At 46.2% G+C, this 19,648-nt stretch overlaps 1 protein-coding gene across 1 annotated transcript in view; it reads left to right on the plus strand.

The window, feature by feature from the left end:
• CD226 (CD226 molecule) overlaps window positions 337-19,648 on the plus strand; it is a 90,658-nt gene continuing 71,346 nt past the window's right edge. Inside the window, exons 1-3 of the mRNA XM_005696957.3 lie at window positions 337-916; window positions 5,627-5,791; window positions 6,100-6,435. Of these exons, the coding sequence (XP_005697014.2) occupies window positions 5,746-5,791; window positions 6,100-6,435 (382 nt within the window). The 5' untranslated portion in view covers window positions 337-916; window positions 5,627-5,745. The remainder of the gene's footprint in view (window positions 917-5,626; window positions 5,792-6,099; window positions 6,436-19,648) is intronic.

The raw sequence follows: 19,648 nt of genomic DNA on the forward strand, positions 1-19,648 counted from the left end.
ATTAACTCTGCTGTCCTCTGGAACAACCTAGAAACTGTTGTGTGTCTGAAACAAAGAAGCTGATAGATTTGTGGGGAAGGTTCTTAGGAAACCGCCAACCCGTGCGCTTTCTGTGTCAGAGAGTGGGAGAGGCAGAAAACAAAACCGAGAAGGGTATCTGGGAGGCAGCGCTCAGATCTGGGCAGAGATAAGCTTCCTGGGCCTCAGAGACGTCTGCCTCTGAAGTGCTTTGATTGGCAGGAAAACGAATGGGGAAGAAAAGGCAAAGTAACCAATTTCAGGTTTTTTCTTTTTGTGCGTGTAGTTTCAGTTCAGAGTTAGAACACTGACAGTGAAAGTGCATCCTCTCAAACTGTAGAAGCTTAGGAGGGGGAAAGAGAAGGGACCAAAGTATATGTGACTTGGGAATGAGTCTGAGTGGCTGAAATAGTAGAGATGCTCCCAGAGAGAAGCAGGGCTGCTTGTTGATTGGTTTGAATCCTCCCAGGTGAAATATCAGTGATTTAACTTCAGCTCCGACCTGAGGGAGCCCTGGTGTGGAGGGGGCGTGGGACCAGGAGGCTCTGGGACAAACCAAGCCCCAGCTGCCCCCAAGACGCACCCCCAGGGAATGGAGCGAGGTGGGGAGATGGCCTTGACCGAGAGGGAGTGAGGCCAGGAGGTCCCAATAAACAGGAAGTCCTTACCGGAGACGCACACCGGGAAGAGGACTCAGAACGAGCCGAGCCTTTGCGTCTCCAGGTTGGTGGTAACCTTTTAGACGAAGGTTGGATGTGGTCAAACTCACACTTTCAAACTTAATACTGATCAGGGAGAGGGGGGCTGTGGATCCAGAAGGATGACCAGCAGGGAAAACAGGCAAGTTGCTGCGGGGAAGAGCTGTGACTGACTCCGGGACGACCATTTCCACAAGAATGTAAGTTTAATGATGGGCATAGTTTAGCAAAAGGGTGTTGCTCAGAGTCCTTTTTCTGTCTGTTCCTGGGAAGGTCCGATAGTTTGGATCTTGAGAATAAGAAAACTGGGCCTTTTTACCAGTGTTGGGCTGCCTGGCTTAACCTGGTGATGGTGGTTTTGTTACTAAGTTATGTCCAGTTCTTTGCGACCCTATGGACTATAGCCCACCAGGCTCCTCTGTCCAGGGGCATCCTCCAGGCAAGTATGCGGGGGTGGGTTGCCATTCCCTTGTCCAGGGGATCTTCCCCACTCAGGGATCAAACCCCAGTGTCCTGCTTTGCAGGCGGATTCTTTATCAACTGAGCTACCAGGGAAGGCCTCTTGCTTAACCTGCCTCCCATCAAGAAAGCCTGAGCGAGGATAACTTAGTCATAAAGGTTTTATCTCCAGGTGTAAATAACCCTAGGCAAGGGCTGGCGAACTTCTTCTGTGAAGGGCTGGAGACTCAACACTTTGGGTTCTGGAGGCTGCATGCTGTCCAATACAGCTCCTCATATGGCAGGAAACAGCCGAACGGGCATGTCTGAGTTCCTGCTGAGCTCTCTCCAGAGATGGGACAGTGGGCTGGCTTGTTCTGGAGGATCCCAAAGCAAAGTCTCTGCGTGGAATGGAAGCAAGTTTCCATGGCCCCTCACAGGCAGCAGAACCTGTCCCAGGGGGAGGTCTGTGACTGGCCGCGAGGCCCTGGTGGGAAAGGTTCTTTTAAGGAGACTCAGTGAGGCAGAAGCAGCTCCTGGACCCTGCTGCTCCCCTGATTGGCTGTGAGCAGGAGCCTCTGAGCAGCCAGGACCCCCAGCCACAGGCCCCGTCAGCTCTGCCTCTGAACACGGGGGAGAGGACAGAGCTCGCGCAGGCCTGACCCGCCTGCCTTGCCGCCTTGTTCTCAGGGCTTAGCCAAGGCTTTCTGTTCCACGGCCCTAGGCTCCCGGGCATGCGGGTCGTTGTCCAGGCCAGGGAGGAGGAGGGGGGAGCAGGGATGGGCTCCCAGATGCACCAAGAGTCTAGGCAGGAGCCCTGGAGGGCGGACTTGGGGAACTAAGGAGAGAGCAGGATCCTCCCAGTCTCACCGGCACTTGGAAAAGCAGAATGCCTCACAGAGAGCAGAGCAGTGCAGCTGAGGAGGTGGGGAGGGTCTGTGAGGATGGCCAAGCGAGGGGCGCCCAGCCCAGGACACCTGGCGGGCATCAGCCCTGTGCGTTGAAGTCACACTTCTGCAGTTTGCGGAGATGCGGTCAACGGTAGAGAAGTCAAGGCATGTCTTGATGAATGCCATCCTTGAGAATGGGCTCTTTTTAACACAGACAGCTGTATTAGGAAAAATCCTCAAGCCCAAATCCCTTCATAAATCATGCAAAAAAAAAAAAAAAAAGGCTACCTGCACAGCAAAAAATAGATCCTGCACAGTTTCTGTTTGTCTTCAGCTGGATGTTGATCAATAGGGCGCATCCTTAGCAAAGATGTTGCAGCTGAACCTTATCTCCAGCCCCATGTCTTTCTGTACCTTTAATTCACATCTGTGACCTCTAGGCCCCTTGAGTGTAGACGCTTCAGAATGCAAGTGCCCTCTGCTCTCTTCACCTTTTAGTAAGTTGGCCTCGGATTCCTTGGGAATGAAGGGGTTACCACAAGTTTTTGTTCATGCACACCCCTTTCCCGGTCAGCCTCCTGCATTCCCTAGTCCTCACTCCCTGGACGAGGAGGTTCACTGAGGGTCTTTCTGTCTTTCTGATGTGAAATGTAGATCATTTCCTTGATTCTTCTTGGTTCTACTCAGGCCCCACTTGCCTTCTCCATCTCCAGCCCCCAAATCTGTCATAGTTCTCAGTGGAATGGCTCCGCTCGGTCATGATATCCTGGTGGTGTGGGAGAAAACAATACCCAAACTAGATCAGGTTTTTGTTAGGAGTCGGGAGAGGAAGGTGGGTGATGCTCAGCTCTCTTTCTAAGAATTTAAAGCAGACCATGTAACTCTAGTGTCTGAAGTGCCTCCAACAGCTTCCACTTGTTCCTAGAATCGTATCAGAAGGTCTTCGAGGGCAAACAGCCTCATCCTGGCCTTCTGCACAGTCTAATCTCTTGTCATTTTCTGTCTCCATCTGCCCTCAATGGCTTCAGCTGCAGTGACTTTTTACATTTCCTTCCGGAGCTGGGATTCTTTGTGCCATCGATGCATGTCCCAGGAATCACGCTTGGTGCTGGAACAACAGCGGTAAAATAGCTGCCAAGTCTGAATTCCTCTCTGGATGTCATTTAAGACCCTTTGGATCCAGACCCAACTTCATCTGTGTCCCTTCCCACCCCTCTAGGCTGTAGTCGCATCATTTCCTGAAAATGCCCTGTGTTATGCACTTTTATCTCCCCTTTCCATTTCTCTCTGTCTTTTTTTTAAATGATATCATTCACATTGTTCTTTGGCTGTGCTTGTGAAATCTTAGTTCCCGACCAGGGATTGAACCCAGGCCCCATCGGTGAAAGCATCCAGTGCTAACCACTGGACTACCAGGGCATTCCCCCCTCTTCCCATTCTACTTGGAAAGTCTCATTCAGGTGGAAAAGCCCAGAAAGAGGTGCAGCTTTCCTATGAAATCTTCCCCAAATCTGATAGAATGAATTTGTTCCTCTTTGGGATGTCATAAACTCGATCAAACAACTTGAATAGAAATGATTTAGTTTTGTTATCATAAATTGCTCCTTGCATCTGTCTGGTGTGATGTGTTATACATGACTGGAAGGCAGAGACCATTCTTGTATCTCTAGGACCTAATCAGGGTCCCTGAGACCTAATCAGGGCTCAGTAAAATTTTTGTCAAATTGTTTCATCAAATTACTTACAAAACAAAGATGACAGTTGCCTCATCGGACTAGATCACAAAACAGTCATAGGCACAGAAGACAGAGGGGAAAGGTTTTGGAAAACAGAGTGCTCTGTAGACATAAGGAACCACTGTGCAGTATTATATGGACACGCCAGAGTTTTGTTCTGATTATCATTGCCTTTTTTTTTAAATAATTTTTTTTATTATGTTTGGCTGTGCTGGGTCTTCACTGCTATGCCGGGACTTCCTCTAGGTGCTGCGGGCAGGGTGCCCTGTGCAGGCTGCTCACCATGGTGGCTTCTCTGGTTGCAGATCACGGGCTCTGGGCGCTCGGGCTTCAGTAGTTGGGCTCCTGGCTCCAGAGCGCAGGCTCAGTAGTGGTGGCGCATGGGCCTAGTTGCCGTGCTGCACGTGGGATTTTCCCAGACCAGGGACTGAACCTGTGTCTCCTGCATTGGCAGATGAATTCTTTACCCCTGAGCCACCAGGAAAGCCCTATCATTACATTTCTGACGTCACACTTGAAGTTCCCACATTAGTTACTGATGTGAAGGAGAAGACACATACTGGCGGACTTTGAATGGAATCACGTAGGCTCAGAGTCAGCATCAGGCAAAGGTGCCTTTAATGGTTCCTGCTCCCCATTTTCTCCATTTTTCACCCACCTTTTATTTCGACCCTGTCATCAGGGGGTCAGGTGCATTCTTCTTCATTGTCTCTTGTTACAGAGGCAATAATATATTTTCCCGCTCACATGGTAGTATGTTCCCAGCAACTTCTCGGGAAACTGATTATTGTTTTACAAGAGAAGGAGGAGAGCAATGATGCACCTACTAGGATTATGTAAGACGGGAGCATCAGGAGAAATTGGGTGAAGGGTACACAGACCCTCTCTGTACTTTTTCTGAAAATTCCTGTGCTGCTGCTGCTGCTGCTAAGTCACTTCAGTCGTGTCCGACTCTGTGTGACCCCACAGATGGCAGCCCCCCAGGCTTCTCCATCCCTGGGATTCTCCAGGCAAGAACACTGGAGTGGGTTGCCATTTCCTTCTCCAATGCATGAAAGTGAAAAGTGAAAGTGAAGTTGCTCAGTCGTGTCTGACTCTTCGAGACCCCATGGACTGCAGCCCACCAGGCTCCTCTGTCCACGGGATTTTCCAGGCAAGAGTACTGGAGTGGGTTGCCATTACCTTCTCTGGAAAATTCCTGTGACTTTACAATTATTTCAAAATAAAAAGTTAAGTTAAAAAAAAAACAACAGCAACGGTGGATTTGTATATGACCTGAGCCACGCTCTGGAGGGCCTTCCCCAGTCCCTTAATTTACCCCCAAAGCAACTGCCTGAGGTCAGCAAAGAGGCAGAGGTGACGGGTTGGCCATGACCATGGGCCGCTCACGCTGGTGGAGTTCAGGCCCCTCCCCACACCCCGGCAGACTCTGCTCCCGCCTCTTGTTCTCAGTGCAGACTCCCCGGCCCTCCTTCCAGGGGGAACACCACCACCCCTTCTCCATCCGCGGCCCTGCTTTGTTTTCCTTCATACACTCACCACCTCCCCACACCCTGTACTTCCTTATTTTATTTTCTGTCTCCTCCCACTAGAAGGTAAGGTGCATGATGGCAAGGATTTTTTTTTTTTTTTTAATTTATTGGTCCATCCTCATCAACTAGAGCAGAGCCGGGCACTGAGCACGCACTCAGACCACATTTGTTTGATGAATGAGTTTTTTGTAGAAAACAAAAGCTTGAAAATAAGCCATTTCCCCGAGAGAGAAGTAATTCGAATCTACCCATCCTTGCACGCGAGCAAGCCTGACTTTGAAGCTCAGACCTTTTTTCCTGTGTTCACACTTCAGATAAAGAAGACGCTGCTGATAGGATCTGAGAGGAAGGAAGCAGTGCCTGGTGGCAGGGCTCTGCAGATGACATTATAAATTGTCCTTCTAGAGACCGGCCTCCCCGACGGCTTCCAGAGATGGATCGCCTCACCCTCCTCTTGGCAATTCTTTATGTGTACACAGGTAACGATAATGTCTTCATTTAAAGAATTTACTCCTTTTTCAAGTCTTACACTGTGACACGTTCAGAATTTATGACGCTCTGGGTTGGTCTAGATAACTTCTCACTTGTTCAGAAAAACTACCAGTTGCGAATGCCAATAATCAGCGGTGGAAACCTTTTTAGGCTAAGGTAGAAACTGCCAGCCTTTACCCTGATTCCAATGTATTTATAAATATTCATAAGACTATCTTCCTAGGTCTAGAATAAGTTTCTGATATTTCTCTGGTGTTTCAGTCTAATTGAACTCACGTGATGACGTGTCTTTCAGCGCCATGTGAAGAGATTTTTTGGGACACGACTGTTAAACTTGCCAAGAATATGACCCTAGCATGTGTGTATCCATTAGCGGACACTGTAACCCAGACGGAGTGGTTCAAGATTAAGACGGAGAGAGAGTCGATGGCCATTTTCAACCCTGCATACCATGGGATCGTAAGAGAGGCCTATGTTGATAGGGTCTACTTCTCAAATCACACCATGACCTCTCACGACATGACCCTGTCCTTCCACAATGCCTCTGAGGTGGACGTGGGCTTCTATTCCTGCTTCCTGCATACCTTCCCACACGGAACCTGGCAGAAGGTGATACGGGTGGTCCCGCCAGGTAAGTACGTTTTCGTTTACCTTTTCACCCACCTCCGATATTTGGTTCTATGAAGACCATGTAGAAACTGTGAAATGCCTTATCCCATTTTGGGGTCATTTCCCAGTTGCATTTCTAGATTCTATATTGTTGTTTCAAAGAAATAATACTGTGAATCAATTCCATTTTTCTTAATGTGCTATCATCTCGTGAATTCAAATGTCATGGGAGAAAGCACAGGCTTTACCGTGTCTTGATGAGAAGTTGAACCTCAGTGAAGCTGCTGTGGACAGTGTTTGGGTTCTGGGGCCAGTCACCTGCTGTGTGGTGGTCCCATTTCCTTTTGCGAGACTCCAGGTGCTTCAGCTCTGTGCATTCAGTCCTTTCTGTGACAGCAAATCTGGGTTTATTAGTGAGTCCTGGGCAGGGTTCAAGCCCTGGCTCCTGTTTTCTCTTCACCCAAGTTTCACTAGAGAGGATGCTTTATAAGTTGCAAGCTGTCATTTCAGGAAGAATCAAATGAGCTCTTTAAGTGTTTCCTGCCGTGTCTGTCAGTGACTGTGGTTTAGTGCTTAGTGAGTGAGTGAGTCCTGCGAGGAATACCCACATGGATGGGGTATTATATTTGGAAAAACTCAGTTTTAAAGCCTTTACTTCCTTTATAACTTTGAATTAGCTGCTCAGTCTCTGAATCTCAGGTTCCTAAACAGCAGATTGAGTTAAGAGCGCCATTCTCTTTGTTGAATGGTTTAGGGATCAGATATGTAAAGAACTCGGTCCTCGATAGCCAGGGAATTATTATTATTGGTAGGTATTATTATTGCTTGTGCTTTTACTTTATTTTTTAAAAGTTAAAAAAATTTTTCTTCTGTTAGTTTTGGCTGTGCTGATCTTCATGGCTGCATGGGCTTTCTCTAGTTGTGGTGAGCAGGGGCTGCTCTCTCGTTGTGGGGCACAGGGTCCTCCTTGTGGTGGCTTTTCTTGTGGCTCATGGACCCTGGCACGCTGGTTCAGTCATTGCAATGAACAGGCCTGGTTGTTCCGTGGCACGCAGATTCTTCCCAGACCAGGGCTCAAACCTGTGTCCCCTGCATCAGCAGGGGGATTCTTTACCACTGGACCACCATGGTAGGCCTGTGCTTTTGATGCAAAATGACTAACGATGACATTTTTAGATAGACTCAGGAAAGCAAAAGTTCGGGACTGTGTGTTTCCTGTCTGGCGTCTCTCAAGTTATATCCCAAACAGACTTCCAGCAGAGCACATCCTATACCACCTGATACAGTGCTCTCTTTTTAAGGAATCCGTATTATAAACTAACAACTTACACTCATATATAGGACTATCTAATGGTCAGGAGGTGAGACAAACTTCCATGTGTTAGTTTCTCCTTTCTCTTTAGGTGTAGCTAAGCTCAAGAACAATTCTGTGCGTATGAATGAGCCTTACAGAGTGTCAATCAGCAAAATCTCTCCTTAAATACTCACTTATTAAAGACCTCAGTCATCACTCAGACTCTCATTTGCTGGTGAAAGCTGTTAAAAGCTGTTTGCACGTCTTCAGTGTCTCATCCACTCTGATGAGCCATGCAGGTGGAGCAGGGGATGACAAGGGTCTTGGGGTGAGCTCTTGGACACACGGCCTGAACCACCTGGGCCAGAAACCGATATGCTTCCCCACCCTGCCTTGGGCGGCGAGATTTTGTAGTTTGGGTTCCAAGTCAGGTATTCTGATCTGTCAAAGAGCAGTCAACTGAAAACAGGTGCATCTGAAACTGACCCAACACTGTAAACCAGCTGTACTCCAATGAAATGAGAACATGAAAATACTGTGTTATGAAGCAGCAGCAAGGTAATATATTTTTCATGGGTGTATTTGAGATCTGTACAGACTATTCTGCTTCTTTCAAGGTCTTGATTCAATAAGATTTATTAGCACTGTTTTCTTTATGTGAAAAAAAAGTGCTTTGTATAAAGTTTGTATTTTTCTGTCTCTAAAACTGGCATGTTTATACCCAATTATCTTAAAATAACCATTGTGAGTGAGAAAGGCTTTTCTTTAAAAAAAGAAAACAGCACAGGGCGGGGAGGTGGGAAGTTGGGGAGATATATGTTGGTCAGAGTACAAAGTTGAAGTTACATAGATGGAATCAGTCTAGAGACCCAATGTACAGTGTAAAGACCATAGTTAATATCATCATCTTGAACACTGGAGGTTTGCTAAGAGAGTAGATTTTGGGTGTTCTTCTCAACAACAACAGCAAAATGTAACTGTGTGGGGAGAAGATATGTGAATTAACTTGACTATAGCAATTATTCTACATATCATTTTGTGGTATAGACCCTAAATATATACACTTTTTATTTGGAGCAAAAACATGTAGCTTGACTTCTTCTGAAGTTTTAAGGATACAGGGTAGCACTAAATTATTGAGAACTAAATTATGGTTGCCACCCCAAGGTAGGATTTTTAGCATCATGTATGAATGACTTTAGCAGTATTTTCCCATTTCTCTCATCCAGATTTACTTCTCCCTGTTGCTATTTTGAAGAAAAGGAAGATCTCTGCCATATGGGACTTTTTCAGAAACTGGTGAGATTGTCAGTCAGTCACCAGTCAGAGAAAGGCCAATTCTCCTTGTTGCCGGAATTCTGATAATGGTATTCTTAAACATATTTTGCTGTTGTTTTTGATCATTTATATTTTTAAAGGATAGATTGCATTAACCAGCCGGTGAGAGTATTTCATTCACTTTTGAGATTTGGAGGGTTTCATTTTTTCTTTTAAGCTAAGAATGATAGTGAATTTATAAAATATAGTAGCTATATTTCAAAATGAAACTTAAATATACTTGAACTCTTCCATGCCTGCTTTATTTTTTAGAACTTATTTATTTATTTATTTTTGGCTGTGCTGGGTCTTCCTTGCCATGCGTGGGCTTTCTTTAGTTGCAGCGAGCAGGGGCTCCTCTCTAGTTGTGGTGCGTGGCTTCTCATCGCAGTGGCTTCTCTTGTTGTGGAGCCCTGGTGCTGGGCCTGCAGGCTTCAGTCATTGCTCCATGGCACATGGAATCTTCCCTCACCAGGGGTCGAACCTATGTCCCCTACCTTGGCAGGGGGACTCTTAACCAGGGGACCACCAGGGAAGTCCCATGTGTGTTTTAGTACATGTCAGGGTCTACAAGCATCACCTGCTTGTATAACATACAGGGGTAATCTATTTAACAGTGAAAGATTGGACTCAGAATCCAGAGATCGTAATGTGTACAACAGATTGTAAGATCTTCAAAAAGATGAAAGAATTGAGCCATGTGCGCTCTAAATATACAGATTTTTCCTCTTTACTGAAAGTTGACAGTGTGTGAGGAGCTCAGTCAACCTTACTGAGGTCTTCTCATTTAACCGCCCCTCCTTCCCACTTGGATGTAGATGTAACTTAGGTTTGAGGGTGAGGACACCAAAGGGAAGTGAGGTCTAGTGATCTGCCCAAGTTCTCAGGCTTTGTGTCCCCTGGATCGAGTTGCAAGTAGAGGACAGGAAGTGCCGGCTCAGGGGACACGCGAGCAGGCGGGGGCTGAGGGGACACCCGTCATTGCTCGTCCCTGTGGTCCTTCTCCTCCTTGAGTTTTCAGAGCAGAGTGGAAGAGCACGTTGAACATCTCATTCTGGATAAATGATATTGTTAGTGCAAAATTATATGAAAATATGCGTTCCCGTCAGAGCAGGCATTTCTTAATCAGTAACTGACTTAGAGCATTTAATGGCAAGAATGGCTACACTTATTTCAGTGCCTCATGGAAAAATATACTGAGGCATCTCGAGAGGGGACAGTTCAAAGGCAGCCCTTTCATGGAAGAGTTTGTGGAGGAAGTGGGGTTGTGGAGAAAATGACTGTGTAACCCATGTGTCTCTGGCTTCACTAGTCAGGGTGAATGTAGTTACATTGATGGAAATGTCCCCCCAAATGTGTCATGCACCCCAAATACTCCACCAGCTAACTCTGACCAGGTTAGCTAACTCTGACTCATGCCAGGTGTGCATGAGGTAGATACTTGTCCTCTGGTTTAATATTCATGAAACAAGGTGGCGGGCAGAGAGTACTGTTATGTGTGTGCTCAGTTGCTCAGTCACGTCCGACTCTTGGCTATCCCACAAACTGTAGCCCGCCAGGCTCCTCTGTCCATGGGATTTTCCTGGCAAGAATACTGGAGTGGGTTGTCATTTCCTTCTCCATGGGATCTTCCCAACCCAGAGATTGAACTCGCATCTCATGCATGGGGAGGTAGGTTCTTTACCACTGTGTCTCCTGGGAAGTCCAAATACAGCTGAGGAAACCAAAGGGTCATTAGCCAATTCAAGGTTGCCAAGTTGCAACACCAGGGTGAGACCAGGTGGTATTTTCAAAGAATGAGAGGAAGGAGAGCCAGATGCCGGGAGAGTGGGTGTGAAAAAGGAGGCTCAGGAGGAACAGGTCATAAAAAATTATGATATGATTGCTATACAGTATGATATCAGCTGGGCTTCCACGGTGGCTCAGATGGTAAAGAATCTGCCTGCAACCCTGGAGACCCGGGTTCAACCCCCGGGTTCAACCCCTGAGTCGAGAAGATCCCCTGGAGATGGGAATGGCAACCCACTCCAGTATTCTTGCCTGGAGAATCCCATGGACAGAGGAGCCTGCTGGGTCCATGGGTTCACAAAGAGTTGGAACACAACTGAGGGACTAACACACACACACACACACACACACACACACACACACGATATAAATCATAGGTGTACAGTGTAGTGATTCACAGTTTTTAAAAGTTATACCTCATTTATGGTCATTAAAAAATATTGGCAATATTCCCCTGGTGGCTCAGATGATAAAGAATCTGCCTGCAATCCAGGAGACCCAGTTGATCCCTGAGTCATGAATATCCTCTGGAGAAGGGAATGTCTACCCGCTCCAGTATTCTTGCCTGGAAAATTCCATGGACAGAGGAGCCTGGCAGGCTACAGTCCATGGGGTCATAAAGAGTCAAACATGACTGAGCAACTAATACTCCCTGTGTTGTACAATATATCCTTGTAGCTTATTTAATAGATAGTACATTTTTACAAGGAATTTTTTAGCATAGCCTGGGGGAGGGAAAGAGAGAAAATGGAGGGAAAAAAGTGGGGGTGCTGATGGCCAAGAGAAGGGCATGGGGAAGTCTGATTCAGGCAGATGGAGACTGGATGGTGTGACTGGAGGGCAGAGCTCCACGTCTCACCTGGGCTTCATTCGGGGCCCCTTACCGCCTGAGAGGCGGCCTCGAGGTCACGGAATGAACAGTGACGGTGGGACCCTCTCTCTGCGCTCACAGCAGAGGTTGTCTGTGGGCCCAGGTAAGGTTTTATACAGTAGATTCTATGTTTAAAAAAAGGAGCCAAAGCCCACAGAGCAGCAGAAAGTGGGAGAAGAGCCTGGAAAGATTGGATGGCCCAATGTCGCTGTGTCTGATGGAGTTTGAACTTGACTCTGCAGTGTAGACTGTCGGAAGTCTCTGAATGTTTTCAGAGGGAGACACATAATAATGCAGTTTTTTTCCTCATCACCTAGGTTAAACTCACTGCAGCCTTATAGAAGGGGAAGAGTTGAAGGGCAGGTGAACAATTATTAATAGTATTTTATGAGTTGGAACGCTGATCCGCAGGTAGTAGGAGTGCAGGTTGGTGGATCTGTTGTGGTACTGGTGATGGTAATACTCAGGGCTGTTCAGAGAAACAGTCAATACCGTGTGTCATGTGACTTTGGATAGCGCAGGGCGGGCCAGCAGAGGGAGGCCCAGGAGGACCCGGTGATGCTGCAGATGCTGTCAGAAAGCAGCCTGCTGAAGGCGGGAGCGGGGCGGGCTTTTTCTTGTATTCAGAACTTCAAGTGATTGGATGAGGCCCACACACATTAGGGAGACCAATCTTCATGCTCAGCAGTCACCAATTTAAATGTTAATCTTAACCAGAACTGACTCATTGGAAAAGACCTTGATGCCGGAAAAGACTGAGGGGCAAAGCAGAAGAGGGTAACAGAGGATGGAGATGGTTGGATGGCATCACTGATTCAATGGACATAAACTTGGGCAAACTCCGGGAGATGGTGAAGGAGAGGGAGGCCTGGAGTGCTGCAGTCTGTGGGGTCACAAAGAGTTGGATACAACTTGGCAACTGAACAACAGCTTAACCAAAACCACTCTCCAGATTAATACCCTAAATTAGCCATCACATTTATTTGGAAAACGATACTGCTTTAGTTAAAGAAGGCTTCACCGGTGGCTCAGACGGTAAAGTGTCTGCCTGCAGTGGGGGAGACCTGGGTTTGATCCCTGGGTTGGGAAGATTCCCTGGAGAAGGAAATGGCAACCCATTCCGGTACTCTTGCCTGGAAAATTCCACGGACTGAGATGCTCCTCAGAGCCTGGTAGGCTGCAGTCCATGGGGTCGCAAAGAGTTGGACACGACTGAGCGACTTCACTTTACTTTACTTAAAGAACCCGATTCCTAAGACCTAATCATTCCACCCCACTGTGTGTTCGGGGGATTGCCCACGTGTAGGAGAAATGCCTGAGAAGGGTTATGCAGCAGGTTGCTGTGATAGCCTACAAATGAATGACTGATCATGGTGCTCCCCGACCAGGATGAATTTGGTGAACATCACCTGAAAGGAAAAAAGCAAGAGTTTCCGGAGAACGCATAGGGTACAGTTCCTTTCCTTTATAGTTTAGAAACAGGCAGAACTAAGCGATATGTTACTTAGAGATGCACATGTGTGCTGAAACTGAGGAAAGCGGGTTCCGAGGCACAGTCTGGAAAGAGATGGAGTCAGGGAGAGACACGAGGGTCTTCGGAGTTCCCAGTCAGGTGTTTTTCTTATCCAGGAACTTTGTTTTCCATCTGTCTTAAAAATGTTTTATGAAATTCCTCTCATCTATTGAATTTCTAATAATAATAATAATAATAATAAACAGTGAAGAAGAATGCACTTGCGATTTTGAGCAGTTTGCAGATAATTAATTATCTAAATTAAGGGTGAAATCTTCATTCTGATTTGGGCTGGAGGTCCAGAAGAGGGAAAACGGTCCAAAGTTTTATGATCCAAGGGCTGAAAAATGATGGTTTCATTTAAAAAGATGGAAACTTAGGAGATGGCTTGTCTTGGAAGAGAGGAAGTAACTGCAAATGGTTTCAGATACATTGGGTTGAAAAGTAGCCTTTGCCCAGTTAATTGGTTGGGATTATGGAAGAGAAAACAAAGAAAGTTGAGGACTGAAGACATTTGGATGATCACCCAGCACATGTGAAGACGGTGCTTAACCAATCAAGTTCTTGTGGGTGGGAGGAAGCTGAGACCATCGCATCAGAGGATGGTCACACTGAAGCTGGTGGGGAGCATTCGTGTTAAAGACTGGAGAGGGCTGGGGGTGGGGAGGGGGGAGTGGGGGACACTCGAGAGCAGGACGGGGGCTCTTGGTGTGGAAGCTGCTGTGTCCACAGCAGAGGTGCCCTGTGTCGCTGCATCATGCAGGCTCCTGACCCTGTCTTCTTCGGCACTCCAGCCCTGCCTCCTCCCATCTCAACTCGGACAGTGAGGGTGTTCCTCATTGTCTCCTTTCTGGTTTTATTCTTTCCTGGGTGGGATGAGACTCCCTGTATGTCATCCATGCTTGGCCTTAGATGGGTCTTATCGCTACACCCATCAATGTCAATATTTGCTCTTGTCTTGCCAGTTGGTTTTTCTAAAGTTGGGGTATCTCAGAATTTAAATTTTGTTTAAAGCTGGAAATGTGCAAGTGGCCCAGATCTAGCAGGTAGACCTGGCTGGGCTGATTTGTGGGACTGACATCACTCATCCACTAATTCACTCATCACAGCTTTATTGAGAGCCTGCCCTATTCAAGATAACGTCTGTGCCTGGAAAACCAGAGAGACATGATCTTAGCCCTAAACCATACACAGAGTATTAGGGGAGACAGAAGTTGTGTATCGCAAATTATAATTTAAAGCGAAGAGTAAGTGCTATTTACTTTCAACTGGGAAATTCAGGATAAATTTCCTGGAAATGGGGAATTTGAAGTTCACCCTGATGGAGGTAAATTTGAATATTTGGATAAGGAGATAGTAGCATTCAGGAGAATCACTTCAAATATTATCTAAAAAGTAGACAACTTTGGCTCTGCTTTAACCCACTTTGCAAGACAACACCTAGGCATGGGCTTCCCTGGTGGCTCAGATGGTAAAGGCCTGCAATGTGGGAGACCCGGGTTCGATCCCTGCGTCGGGAGGGTGCAGTTTATTCTGGTTTACAATTCATGGCTTGGTTTATTTCAGCGTGTTGTTGACTTAACGCTTCAAGAGGCATAGGAATCCAGATGTATTTGGAAATTATATTTTACAATCTATCTCAAGATATTTTCATACTCTCATTTCAGCTGGTGTGTTATCTATCCCAAATTCAGAAGAAAGGAAGAAAACAGAGAAACTGGCACTACCTTATATATTAGTGACAAGAGATGGAGGAGGAGACTTAGTCTAAAAGGCTTCTTTGTCTATCAGTGGTAATTCCAGACCGGACTAGGAGGCCATGGGAAAGGGTCTTTCTTACTCTCCTGTTACAAGTGTCACCAGGACACACCAACAAGTCTCATCCCTGCTGGATTCTTTCAGTTTTGCCCATCAGATGCATCGCTCTTGCTTTGAAGTTGGGTTTGTTTGTTTGTTTAAGTGAGGTAGAAAAATAAGAAATTCTTTCATATTTACTATTGAAAGGATTAACAAATTATTACTAATAGATAATAATAAATGATATTAATAAATACCAAACTCTCTTAAGGATCCATTCTTACAAGCTCAGAAGTAAGTCATGAATGTTTCCCCATCTATACAGCTGTGTGTTGTACACATATATGAGAAGAAAAATGGGTTCTCTAAAATGTTACATTTCAGTAGTTTTTCATTTAAGGAAGGGAAAAAGATATTAAATAGTGTCAGTAAGAAATAGGCAGCTGAGGAAAGCAGAAATATTTTAAAGGCTGAGAAATCGCACTCCTTAATGAAATAAAACAGCAGATAGAGAGACAGACGATAAAGAGCATCTTAAGAAGTGTGAAGAGCAAGTTCACGGTCACTGCACTTCTCAAGGGTGAAATTAATGGGAGCCTGAAAAGTGGAACAGTCGCCAGTATGCAGGCTATGCTTGCTTCTATTGACTCTCTCCCTGGTTGCTAAACCCAGAGGAGATGCTTGAGATTCACCATGAGATTCAACTCTTGGCCTTTGGGGTAGAGCTCTGTAATCAAAAATCAAAAAGGGAGACTTAAAAAACGACTCTGAAACAAGGCTATACGGATTTGTATACAAAATTAAACTCAATAATTAAGTGGCTGGTGAAGTTCAGTTTTGTTGTTCTCCAGTTGCTCAGCTGTGTCCGACTCTGTGCGACCCCATGGACGGCAGCACGCCAGGCCTCCCTGTCCTTCACCATCTCCCGGAGTTTGCTCACACTCATGTCTGTTGAGAGGCATCCCGTCCTCTGCCTCGGTTTTAATGAGAGTAGTTTTTTCTCTTCATCCATTTCAGGGCACAGACCTCTCTCCGGGGTGTTGCCTGCGAGCCCTGTGGGGTCACTCGGTCCCTCCCACTCCGCTAGGCGTCTGTATCCCGGGAGAGAATGGTCACTGCCGGCTTGTGGGAAGATGCACCCAGGCCGTCCAGAGCAGGGGAGGCCACTGGCTGTGCTGCTTGCCTGCAGGCTTTTTTGTTGACTTCACAAGCCCTCTCCTTCCTTGAGCAGCTGCTCTCCTTTCCCGGGGTGGGGTGGCTTTGGCCCGACTGCCGGAAGATGCGCTCCAGCTTGCCCGCGGCCCTCGGAAATCGCCTTAGTGCCTACAGACACATAGCTCTCGGGTTTTCCTCCTCCAGCTCACACCTCTTCTGTCACTCGTGACCACAGCCCTTCTCTCCCCAGCACTCAGATGGCTGCCAACCGCAGCCCCTGGAACACACTTCCTCTGCTGAGTGGGTGCTACTGGCGTGCGGGTGTGAGTGCAGGGTGGGGACTGTGGCTTCGAGTGTGAGTGAGAGCCACCCCCTCCACTACCCCTGGGTTAACTGGAACCTCCTCAACCACACACGCTGAGACCCTCCCCTGCACCATCTCATCTTTAGATTCTTAAAAAAAAAAAAAAATTCCTCCCATCGAAGGGTGAGAAGGTGTGTTCACTGCACCTTTGCTCAGAAGCTTCTCATAGGATTAGAGGTGGTGTCAGGGACCTTCAAAGAAGCCTTATGGGGACAGGCATCCTGACAGTACTGACTGAGAATAAAATGATACTTTTCCATTTTATTAGATAAAAATGCTGGATTTCAGATGTTTAAAAGCAGAGAAATGAAAATAAATAACTGAAGCAAGGGGAAAGGTCAAGCTCTCAGGGCCAGAGGCCTGGGACTCTGCAATCCACTGTCTCTTTGAGCTGATGCTGGGGCAGGGAGCTGGTTTAGCGTAGACAGAAAAGTCACTTGGTCTCTAAGCTCTGCCTTTGGTTTTTGTTTTCATTTAGTTTTTGTAGGGAGGGGAGGTCACAAGCAGGATGGTTCTTCTGTTCCTTCAGGCACATTTCTGGAGACAGTTAAGATTTTGAAACCGTTAAGAATTTCAAAGTTTATCAAGTCCATCCTTCAGGGATCAATGCGAAATTATTCCCCCAGGCACCATCTCTTCTCCTTACTCCACAATAGTTTTAATTAAATAACGTAGCTGATGGGGCTTCTGCTACTTCCCTGGAGAGATTATTCACTACCCAATAAATCTCAATGTGAGAAAATTTTCCCTGACTTCAGCTATTTAACCCACTTACATTAAAAAAAAAAGTCTTCATAATCTGCCTAGAGAGAAAGACCCATGTTCCATAGAAGATTGATAGAGAAAGCTTTCTAAGGACGAAGATATTAGATGCAGAATTCACATTTAATAACTCTGTAAATAGCCACATGCGTCATACCTGCTGGGCTTGGTGGGGCCAGTGAGGATGGTGTCTGAGCATGAATTCTGTGGGCATCTCTGTGCGCCGTTTAACTACTGGAATACTTAAGGAACTTAACAGTCTCATTTCGGCAGATTACCTCTTAAGACCATATTTGTCCCATTTCTCACCAGGCTACGTGAAATCCTGTATGCTATTAATACCAACACTGGCATTTCCAGAATAGTGGACCGAAGGGGCATGCCTGTGTATAAAATTTCCTTCTTGACATAGAAAGACCCCAAGACTTCAGAAAATTTTAGATCATCTACCTAATCCATTCCACTAACGGAGAGAATACATTTATTTCTCTTTACAAACTGGATGCTACTGTTGAAAGTGGATGCACCTACCATTTTACATCTGAGAAGCAGCCAGGGATTCCATACTTGTCTCTGAGGCAAAGCTCAGTGACGTTAGCATATGTCCCCAAATGAGATTAGTTTGTATCCCATTAGCTTGTGACACCACAATTCTCAAGTTATGTCCCTGCTATCTTTTAAGAAACATAGTTGCTCATTTAAATAAGTAAATAGCATATTTATTTAACATAGGACTTGCTTCTTCTTCCTCCCATTTTCCTGAAATCCTACAGATGTTTCCAGAAAGAATGAATATTTAATAAGATGGAAGCATTTCTAATCATGGGTACTGTGTTTCTTTAAGCTGACACAGTGTTTGAATTTTTATTCTTAACACAGTCCTGACTATTATGTTTTCAGTGAAAGTAGTGCAACTGAACCAGAGGGCTAGGTATTATACCTTATTGTTGAAATGACACTTTGAGATGTTCTTCTTTTATTGGGTGAATGTTGATAACAGTAATTTAAAGCATTTTAAGACCTTTCTGAAGATATTGAATAGACATTTACAGTTTTCTGTGAGGAGAAGGAGAATTGAGTAAGAAGGTCATTATTTTCGAGAAGTTTATAATCTCAGACGGGAAGTAGGTCCTATGCGTTATGTAAACACCTGGACCAAGTGACCGTGATGTCCGGTGGAAGTTGATGAGTAGCGGAGAATAACATGTGGGGACTAGCTTACAGCTTGAGGGACCTTGAAAGCTGTCTGCACCAACTGGGAATCTAGGTATGATTCCAGAGGAAAATGCATCATGGGAAAAATCCCATAAAAGGGAAACACTCTTTGCATTTGGGGCAAATGAAAAATACATTCAGTCACAGGAGTGGAGGAAGGGCAGCAGTGGAAGGTGTAGCTTTGAACTTCTTCGGTGTTTAATAAAGTTTCCAAAGCATGGAAGTGGCACGTCAGTCATGATTGCAGCCATTATTTGGGACCATTACTGTGGCAGGTGCGTGTGGGATCACTTAGAGGCAGGACAAGGAGAAGACTTGGGAGACTAGGAAGCAAGGTCAGGGAGTGTGCATGGCCCACCAGTGCAGTCTTCACGGGGTCTCTGTTTACCTCCCTAAATCACAACCAGATAAAGCTTTCCCCTCCTCAGGTGCCTGCTTCCCGCCCCTTTCCAGCTTTCCTTCAGTACATAGTTATGGAATGTTGGCTGTGTGACGTTTGAGGGTACACAGAAATGTCCCAGTCTCTGATCTCCAGCTTAGGGATCATTTTTAATGGCATTCAATATACAGAAGAGGTGCTGGTAGTAACAGGGTGGTGGGGATAGTAGTGTGTGTGTGTGTGTGTGTGTGTGTGTGTTGGAAGAATGGTTGTTGGCAGGGGAGGGGGTCATTCAGGAAGCCTCAGAGAACAAAAGATGCTTGAGCTTACTCATAGGGGGAGGTTAGAAACCTCTTAGGTTGGAGGATGATTGAGCTGTTTGCAGAACAGCCCTCCTGCTAGAGGGAGCTCATGCTAATAGTCGTTGCTGTTCAGTTGCTTAGTCGTGTCTGACTCTTTGCCACCCCATGGACTGCAGCATGCAGGCTTCCCTGTCTTTCACTATCTCCCAGAGCTTGCCCAAACTCATGTCCATCGAGTCAGTGATATCATACAGCCATCTCATCCTCTGTTGAACCCTTCTCCTGCCCTCAAGCCTTCCCAGCATCAGGGTCTTTTCCAATGAGTCTGTTCTTCGCATCAGATGGGCAAAACACTGGAGCTTCAGCTTCAGCATCAGTCTTTCCAGTGAATATTCAGGGTTGATTTCCTTTAGGATGGACTGGTTGGATCTCCTTGCAGTCCAAGAGACTCTCAAGGGTCTTCTCCAACACCACAGTT

This window comes from Capra hircus, chromosome 24 (genome assembly GCF_001704415.2).
Source record: "Capra hircus breed San Clemente chromosome 24, ASM170441v1, whole genome shotgun sequence".
Taxonomy (NCBI): Eukaryota; Metazoa; Chordata; class Mammalia; order Artiodactyla; family Bovidae; genus Capra; species Capra hircus.